Source organism: Colobus angolensis, unplaced genomic scaffold, assembly GCF_000951035.1.
Source record: "Colobus angolensis palliatus isolate OR3802 unplaced genomic scaffold, Cang.pa_1.0 Scaffold9, whole genome shotgun sequence".
Lineage (NCBI taxonomy): Eukaryota > Metazoa > Chordata > Mammalia > Primates > Cercopithecidae > Colobus > Colobus angolensis.
Window position 1 is genome coordinate 7,695,147 of NW_012122931.1, and position 9,917 is coordinate 7,705,063.

The 9,917-nt window shown below is 50.9% G+C and overlaps 1 protein-coding gene across 1 annotated transcript in view; it reads left to right on the forward strand.

Annotated features, from left to right (window-relative positions):
* The first annotated feature begins 233 nt into the window (after window positions 1-233).
* Window positions 234-9,917, forward strand: part of FAM129B (family with sequence similarity 129, member B) — a 72,993-nt gene continuing 63,309 nt past the window's right edge. Inside the window, exon 1 of the mRNA XM_011931344.1 lies at window positions 234-312. Within this exon, the coding sequence (XP_011786734.1) occupies window positions 306-312 (7 nt within the window). The 5' untranslated portion in view covers window positions 234-305. The remainder of the gene's footprint in view (window positions 313-9,917) is intronic.

Sequence of the window (9,917 nt, forward strand, 5' to 3'; positions counted from 1 at the left end):
ACAAGCTGAGTCACAGAAGGCTCAGAGGGCTGCGAGGGCCCAATCGGCACTGCCATCCTGCCCAGGCTCTGAGTCACCAGCTGGTGAGGGGCAGCTGCAGCCCAGCAGGAAACAAAGTCTAGCGTGGAAGAGGTGGGAGGGAGGTGGTGGGGCCCGAAACCCCACTCGGCTCGCCTTAGAGGAACTGGGAGTGACTGTCCGGCACTGGCTCAGCAGCAAACAGCTCTCAAGGACGTGCTAGGAGTCAGGAACTGGGCCAGCTCCAGTCCCTTCCTCTGGGGCTCTCACTCTGGAGGACGGGGTGGATGGGAGGTAAGATTTGTGCACAAGTGCCCAGGACACACAAGGCACACGGGGTTCTTTTTTTTTTGTAGAGATGGGGTTTTGCTCTGTCACTCAGGCTGGCATGCAGCGGAATGATCATAGCTCAATGCAGCCTCAGACTCCTGGGCTCAAGGGATCCTCACTCCTTGACCTCCCAAAGCATCAGAGGCTTGAGCCACTACAAGGGGTTCTTTTTCTTTTTCTTTTCTTTTCTTCCTTTTTTTTTTTTTTCCAGACGGAGTTTCACTCTTGTCACCCAGGCTGGAGTGCAATGGTGAGATCTCGGCTCACTGCAACCTCCACATCCCGGGTTCAAGTGATTCTCCTGCCTCAGCCTCCCGAGCAGCTGGGATGACAGGGGCCCACCACCATGCCCAGCTAATTTTTTTGTATTTTTAGTAGAAACGATATTTCACCATGTTGGCCAGGCTGGTCTTGAACTCCTGAGCTCAGATGATCCACCTGCCTCACTCTCCCAAAGCGCTGGGATTACAGGCGTAAGCCACAGCGCCTGGCCGCATTTTTTTTTTTTTTTTTTTTTAGATGGAGTCTTGCTCTGTCTCGCAGCCTGGAGTGCAGTGGTGCGATCTCAGCTCACTGCAACCTCCTCCTCCCAGATTCAAGTGATTCTCCTGCTTCAGCCTCCCCAGTAGATGGGATTTCAAGCACCCGCCACCACACCCAGCTAATTTTTTGTGTGTTTTTTAGTAGAGAGAGGGTTTCACTGTGTTGGCCAGGGTGGTCTCGAATTCCTGACCTTGTGATTCACCTGCCTCGGCTTCCCAAAGTGCTGAGATTACAAGCGTGAGCCACTGCAACTGGTCCAACTTTTTTTTTTTTTTCAATTAGCCAGGTGTAGTGGTGCATGCCTGTAGTCCCAGCTACTCAGGAGGCTGGATCGGGGGGATTGTTTGAGCCCAGGACTTTGAGGCTGCAGCGAGCCACGATCAACCCACTGCACTCCAGCCTGGGTTACAGAGCAAGAGGTCTTATCCCTGAAAAAAAAAAAAAAAAGATATAGCAGATAAGCCCATTTTGTGTTTAAGAAAAAGCTGAACTTGTAGGATTGGATCTGGAGGATGGTGTGGGAAGTGTGGGGTATTGCAGCTCTAAAGCAGGCAGAGTTATGTATCGGTCTCATCCTCATCTCTTAATTTTTTGGCGGGGGCGGGGGTGGACAGAGTCTTGCTCTGTCACCCAGGCTGGAGTACAGTGACGCAGTCTTGGCTCACTGCAACCCCTGCCTCTCTGGTGCAAGTGATTCTTGTGCCTCAGCCTCCCGAGTAGCTGGGATTACAGACGTGCACCACCACGCCTGGCTAAGTTTTGTATTTTTAGTAGAGACAGGGTTTCACCATGTTGGCCAGGCTGGTCTCAAACTCCCGACCTCAGGTGATCTGCCCACCTCGGCTTCCCAAAGTGCGTGAGCCACCACACCTGGCCTCATCTGTTACTTTAAAATAACAATAAATTATTTAAAAACAGAGGCTGGGCACGGTGCCTCACACCTGTAATCCCAGCACTTTGGGAGGCCGAGGCAGGTGGATCACGAGGTCAGGAGTTTGAGACTAGCCTGGTCAACATGGTGAAACCCGGTCTTTACTACGAATACAAAAATTAGCTGGACGTGGTGGCACGCACCTGTAATCCCAGCTACTCAGGAGGCTGAGGCAGGAGAATCGCTTGAACCCAGGAGGCGGAGGTTGCAGTAAGCTGAGATGGCGCCACTGCACTCCAGCCTGATGACAGAGCAAGACTCTTGTCTTGCAAAAAAAAAAAAAAAAATAGAGATGAGGTCTTGCTGTGTTGCCCAGGCTGGTCTCAAACTCCTGGGCTCAAGTGATCCTCCTGCCTCAGCCTTCCAAAGTGTTGCGATTACAGGCATGAGCCACCGTGCCTGGTCTCATCCTCATTTCTTACTTACACCTCATAGAGCCTCAGTTTTCTTTCCTGTAAAATGGGTGTCCCCCAAAAGTTGTGGTGACCATTCAATGAGGCAGAAGCTACAAAGCACTGAACTGAACACAGGAGCCTGCGATGAATGGGCGCTTCCATTATCTTTATCATCCTGAAGTTATTTCTCACTCCCTGCCTGTCTGCTGGCACTTCAGTGGCCCCATGCCTGACTTCAGTGCTGTTGGATCCAACCACAGAATTGTGAGCTGGGAAGGCGGTGAGGCACCCCCTTCCTGGAAGTTTGCAAGCAGAAGCTCTGCACAGTAGCAGAGGTCCAGATGCCCTGTAGAAAGGACTTTGTATCCCATGACGTGGCATGGCCACTGCAGGCATGAGCATGTTGGTACAGGTCTATGAACAAGCCTATGAGGTCCCAAGGACCAGGTGGGTCCCTCACTGTCACATTCCCCTCCAGTGCCCAGGATAGCGTTCTGCACAACATACGTGCTCCCTCAAGCTCCCATTACGACTGACACTAGTGATATCATGTCGAAGGAGGACAGTCCTGGTCCTCAGAGAGAAAGATCTATTTAAACAGATAATTGCACACACACAAAATCATGTTGAATGTGCTGCTTGCCATGAAGGAGGAGTTTAGGGGGAGGGGGTGATAATAATGGCAGGCCTGACCTAGTCGGCGGGGGGGGATGCAGAAATGTCCTCTCTGATGAAGGGTAATTATCTGAGGTTGAAGGCTGAATGCTGCTTGGTGGGGCAAGATGGGGGAAAAAAATGATTAATGTTTCACACAGCCAGGCACGGTGGCTCACGCCTGTAATCCCAGTACTTTGGGAGCCAAGGCAGGTGGATTACCTGAACTCAGGAGTTTGAGACCAGCCTGATCAACATGGTGAAACCCCGTCTCTACTAAAAATACCAAAATTAGCCAGGCGTGGTGGCGGGTACCTGTAATCCCAGCTACTCAGGAGGCTGAGGCAGGAGAATCGTTGGAGCCTGGGAGGCGGAGGTTGCAGTGAACAGAGATTGCGCCACTGTACTCCAGCCTGGGTGACAGAGCAAGACTGTCTCAAATAATATATATATATATATATATATATAAAAAGAGGGCCTGGCACAGCGGCTCACGCCTGTAATCCCAGTACTTTGGGAGCCAAGGCAGGTGGATTACCTGAACTCAGGAGTTTGAGACCAGCCTGATCAACATGGTGAAACCCCGTCTCTACTAAAAATACCAAAATTAGCCAGGCGTGGTGGTGGGAACCTGTCATCCTAGCTACTTGAGAGTCTGAGGCAGAGAATTGCTTGAACCCAGGAGGCCGAGGTTGCAGTGAGCTGAGATCGTGCCACTGCACTCCAGCCTGGGCGACAGAGCGAGACTCTCTCAAAAAAAGAATCCATGTTTCATAAGCCCTGAGGTGGGATGGAGCAGGGCTAGTTTGAGGATGTGAAATCTCAGTGTGGCTAGAGAATGGGGAGGGGAAGCGGGGGGAGGGGCTGGCAGGGACCCCCAGTGCCATGTCTGGAGTCTGAATTTCTCTCCAGGACAGTGGAAGCCACAGGTTAGAAGTGGGGGAATTGGCAAGATCATATCTGTGTTTTTTTGTTTTTTGTTTTTTTGTTTTTTTTGAGACGGAGTCTCGCTCTGTCACCCAGGCTGGAGCACAGTGGCACGATCTCCGCTCACTGCAAGCTCTGCCTCCCGGGTTCACGCCATTCTCCTGCCTCAGTCTCCCGAGTAGCTGGGACTACAGGCGCCCGCCACCTCGCCCGGCTGATTTTTTTTTTGTATTTTTAGTAGAGACGGGGTTTCACCAAGTTAGCCAGGATGGTCTTGATCTCCTGACCTCGTGATCTGCCCGCCTCGGCCTCCCAAAGTGCTGGGATTACAGGCGTGAGCCACTGCGCCTGGCCCATATCTGTGTTTTATAACAATTCCTCTGGCTCCCAGTGAGGAATGCATGGGGGGCTGGAGGCAGGGAGGCCAGTTTCCTGGACTTGGGGTGGCAGTAGAGCTGGGGAGAGGTGACAGCTTGGCCACTGAAGGAGTGAGAGGGAGTTTAGCAGCCTGAGGCCAGCTGACAGACGGAATGGGCTATGAGCTTCGGACCTTTCTACCACCCAACAGTTAATAAAGACAGGCGGTCTGGGCTGGGTGCCAGGGTCCCTTCTGCACAATGGGCCATGCCAACTGGGTAAACAGAGGTAGATACATGATATTCCTTAAAAACAAAATCCTGATTCATTCACACTCCTTGCTGTTTACTGGAGGTGTTTGTTTTTTTTCTCCTGGTCTATTTCAGGTTTGACAGGTTTGTGGGGAGAGCAGAGCTGGGACTCCGTGCCAACTGGGAGGGAGAGGGACTCAGGGGGAGAGAAAGGGCCCCTCCTTCTTCCTACAGGACTAGGAAGGGGTCTTGGGCTGGGCTCCTGAGTAATGCTTTTGGGCAAATTGCTTTCCTTTTCTGGGTCTCGGTCCAAGCTCTGGTTCTGACCGTCTGAACCCGCCCTTTCAAAGCCAAATATTATTATTCTTCGCCCTTGGGTCCCTGCTTCCAAATATGCTTGAGGGTGTGGTGGGGAGGAGAGGGGCGGGGCAGCCTTGCAGGGAGGCAGTGGGCAGAAGCCATTTCCAGGGAAAGGCCTGATGAATCAGGAGCTGTAGGTGGCATTCTCTGTTCAAGAGGAGCAGGCCCAGCAGGTGGGCAGGGAGAGCCTTTCCTCTCTGCTCCAGATGCAGACCATTGCCACCCTCTGTCCAAAGCTCTGGCATTTTCCACCAGGTTCTGGGGCCTGAGCCAAGAAAAGGGGGTGGGAGCCCCTGGTGAATAGAGACAGCATCCAGAGTCCTAGAAAAAGGACAGATATCTCCCCGCCTTGCAGATTTCAGAAATCCTTGCTATAGAAAGAGCTCTTACAAAGCAATAAGAAAAAGATAGACACTCCCCCAGAAAGGCAGCCAGAGGATATCAATTTTAAAAACCACAAATAGCCAGGCTGGATGCAGTGGCTCATACCTGTAATCCCAGCACTTTGGGAGACCGAGGCAGGCAGATCACTTGAGGTCAGGAGTTAGAGACCAGCCTGGCGAACATGGCAAAATCCCATTTCTACTAAAAATACAAAAATTAGCTGGGCATGGTGGCAGGTGCCTATAATCCCAGCTACTTGGGAAGCTGAGGCAGAAGAGTTGCTTGAACCCAGGAGGTGGAGATTTCAGTGAGCAGAGATCGTGCCACCATACTCTAGCCTGGGCAACAGAACGAGACCCTGTCTCAAAAAATAAAAAATAAAAATAAAACCCACATATGGCCACTAAATGTGTTAAAAGATTCTTCCATTTACTCAAAACTAACAAGGGGACATCAAAATGGCCTCCAGCGTAAGGGCAGGAGTTTCCAGCATTTTAGAGTTGAGAAATTCTCTGATGTCAAACTTCCTGGAATCCTTCATAGTGCTGATGACGATGTTTATTTTTCTTTCCTTGAAAAAAAAAAAAAGGGCAAATAACTTCATTCCTTCCCCACCCAAAGACTGTAACTTTTTTTTATTACAAGAATTGATTTATTAACATATAGCATAGAGAGTTGAGTATGTTTAAAGAGCTTTACAATCTTTCCAGAGCGAAAAAAAAAAATTCTGTTTTGTATGCTCAAGTTGTCTCCCCATCTGGGGTCCCACCAGTCCATGCCAGGGCCCATCCCTCCTTCCCTGCAGGAAGTCCTAGATCAGCCATCTGGCTTGGGCCCCACAAGGACTCACCTTGCTGCCTTTTGCTCACTCACACCTTTACCTGTCACATCTTCTCTGTGCCTACCTGTCCCAGTGTTTGAACAAGGATTGCTGTATGCATACGATGGAATATATATATATATATATATATATATATATATATATATAAAAGAGGCAAGATCTCTTTCTGTCACCCAGGCTGGAGTGCAGTGGCGAGATCATAGCTCACTGCAGCCTCAAACTCCTGGGCTCAAGGTCTTCCTGCTTTGGCCTTCTAGTAGCTGGGACTACAAGCATGCACGACCATGCCCAGCTAATTTTTAAAAAAAATTATTTACTGCGGGGTCTCGCTCTGTTGCCCATGCTGGTCTCAAACTCCTGGCCTCAAGTGATCCTCCTGCTTCAGCTTCCCAAAGTGCTGGCATTACGAGTGTGAGCCACCGTGCCCAGCCTTAATATCATTAAAAAAAACAAAAAAAAAACCATGGCAACAATTTATTCAACTATAAAATGGGCTTTATCGTTCCTACCCCAGAAGCTGTGAGGACGGTAGGAGGCAGAAAAGCCCTTGGCGTGACACCTGTTCTGTGGTCCATCTCCATAAACGGCAGCTCTTCCTGAACCTTCTTCAAGCAGGCTCCTTCTTGCCAATCAGGTCCCAAGGCATCATCTCCTCCTCCTACCTAGACCACTTTCCTATATGGCATCCCACCCCAACCCCACTTGTCACCCTATCCCATCTTAATGTTTATTACTCTCTGATGTCATTTTATTTATTTGTTGTATTTTTTTCCCCCAGCATAAGACTATAACCTCTATGAAGATGAGGATCGTGACTTTCTTGCATACTGATATATCTCCAATACCTAGAATAGCACCCAACACATAATAGGTGCTTTCATATTTATTTTTTCACTTTAAAATAAATGGCGGCTCACACCTGTAATCCCAGCACTTTGGGAGGCTTAGGCGGGAGGATCCCCTGAGCCCAGGAGTTGGAGACCAGCCTGGGCAGCATGGTGAGATCCTATCTCTACGAAAAACATTTTTTTAATTAGCTGGGTGGGGTAGCCCAAGGGTGAGCCTGGAGGATGCCTTGAGCCCAGGAGGCCAAGGCTGCACTGAGTCCATGTTCGCACCACTGCATTCCAGCTTGGGCAACAGAGAGAGACCTCGTCTTAAAAATAAAAATAAAATAAACTTTGTTGAAGCATAAATTTGATATAATAAAATGCATCCGTTTGATGCATCTGTACAGTTTGATAAATTTCGATAAACATGTACTGTTACCAACACCTCAGTCAAGACATAGGACCATTTTTATCCCCCTAAAGTTCCCTCCAGATTTTTTTGCCATCAATTCTCCTTCACCTCACCCCTAGACAAGGCAGTTTTTTTTGGTATGAAATGAATGAATCTTGAATTGTCAGGGACTGGCCCCAGATTTGCGGAGAGCTATTCACATAAGTGCATAGCACCCTACTGTTGACAATGCCTTTCACTTTCTTTCTTTTTTTTTTTTTGAGACAGAGTCTTGCTCTGTCACCAGGCTGGAGTGCAGTGGTGCGCTCTTGGCTCACTGCAACCTCCGCCTCCCAGGTTCAAGCGATTCTTTTGCCTCAGCCTTCTGAGCAGCTGGGACTACAGGCACGTGCCACCATGCCCAGCTAACTTTTGCATTTTTAGTAGAGATGGGGTTTCACCATATTGGCCAGGCTGGTCTCAAACTCCTGATCTCGTGATCTGCCCACCTCAGCCTCCCAAAGTGCTGGGATTACAGGCGTGAGCCACTGTACCCGGCCGCCTTTCCACTTTCATCTCATGTGCCTCTCACATATGAGGCCATGGATGGTCAGATGGATTAGGTGACAATGTGACAGAAGGTCTCCAAAGCAAGAGGAGACCTTCTGGATGCTCAAGTTGCCTCCCTATCTGGGGTCCCACCCTGGGCCAGGGTGGAACCCGTCCCTGGGCCAGGGGCCTCACATGGTAGGGAGGCTGTGGGTGTTCCAGGCTTGGGTGTGTCATGAAGGCTGGGGAAAGGTCGCTGTGGCCCCATCTCTACCCAATCTGGCCTAGGCCTCCAGCCCAGCCGAGAAGATGCTTCTGGTGTCCAGATACCAGCTAGCTCCAGCTAGCTCCAGCTTGCTCCTCCCTGGGCAGAACAGATCCTACAGTTTGGGCTATGGGAAAAATGAAACGAGGTTATCAGCATCACTTGCTTCTGGTTGCGCAGAGAGAATCAGACACTGGGTGCCAGAAGACTTGACCTTTGGCCAGGTTCTCCCTCTGCCTCACTGTGTGCCCTTAGCAAGTCACTTTCTCTCTCTGGGCCTCAGTTTCCACCTCTATAAAAGGAAACTAGTGATCTTCGCCAGCATGACTTCAACTCCACCTGATGATGACTCTTTGACGCATGAATGCATCCTGTGCTTCAAAGGCCGGGCCCCTGCCCGTGCTGTCCCCACTCCCTGGAATGCTGTTTCTCAATATCTGCTGTCAAAAGTCTTGTTTTTCAACTTCCAGTTCTGTTCCTACCCTCTCTGTGATTTTCCTTAAAACAGAATGTTCTGCTCCTTCCTCAAGCTTCTCTAAGCTCTTGAGGGCAGGGACTATGAATAATAGGATGACACGTTCTGTTTATTGAGAGATGATGGACCCTGGTGCCAGGCACTATGCTGGGCATTTTGTTATATCATTTAACCCTCCCCCAAAAAGCGTCATTCTCTTTTGACAGACGAGGTAGTTGAAGTTCAAAGAGGTCATGCCACTTGTCCAGGGTCACAGAGGGGAGGGCAACTTGGGCTTCCTCCTCTTTTCACCCCCAGCATCTAGCAGAGGGCCTGACACACAGGTGTTGACCACCCGTTGCTGAATGACTGGTAAGTGACTGAATGCGTGAATGAACGTCTGCATCACTTTAATCCATTTCAAACCTACCTCCTGTGGTGTGCACAGGCCTGAAGTACAGGTGCTCAGCAAATTTAACTGTTATCATCATCACTTCCTGCCTTATGCCACAGTTACACTAAGAGCTGTCCAATAACAGGGTGAAATGCATGAGAGAAGTGGTGAGTGCTTAGTTACCAGGGGTCAACAAGCAGAAAGTGGATGGCCTTGTCCAGGTGCAGATCAGGAGATCTGAGCACCAGCAGCCAAGGAAGGATTGAGATCTGGGGATTCCACTTGTTAACCTGACTGTCTCCCCTGCCAGCTTGGGATGTGAAACACATTCCCCTGGCACTGTGACCCACCCATGCCCAGCCCCACAGGCTGGTGCATGTCGGTCTCCAGGTTTTGATTCCGGTAGTCTTTTGCAAACTGTAAAGTACTACTGTTTTTTCCTTTTCTGATTTGCTCGTCCCTAAAGCCGCCTCCCGCGTGAAATGCCCATATGCTGGGCCTGAGGCAAGCCCGCCTGGCACTGGGGCGGGGGTGCCTTCGGGCCAGAGCCTTCCCCATCCCCTTCCTACAGCCATTGTGCAAGACCGGCCGGCACACCTTCTGGGGCAGGTCGAATCAAGGCCAGGGAACTTCCTGAGCGCGGACAGTGGCGGGAGGGGGACTGGGGGGGGAGGTCAGGGAGCACTATTCAGGGAAGAGGAGGGGGCGAACGCCGAATTCCGGTCCGTAGGTCCAGGCGTCCCCTGCCAGTGCCCCACATCCTCCTCGGAGCGATTCTTTTCCCGCGCGGGCAGGGTTGGGGAGGGGAGGGGCGTGACACTCAGGCTGGAGTTCCTCAGAGCACCCCCAGCTTTCCAGATGCCCCCACCAGCCCCGTCTCTTTCTCTGCTTAGGTACAGGGCGGGTACACTCTCCGCGCGTCTCTCCGCGGTCTCCCTTTCTGGGACCTTCTCTTTGTCTCCGTCTCCAGGGCGGTCCCGGCGTCCCCGGCCCCTGTGCCCCGCCCGCCCGAGGCAGAGGAGGGGGCGGGGCATACGGAGCGG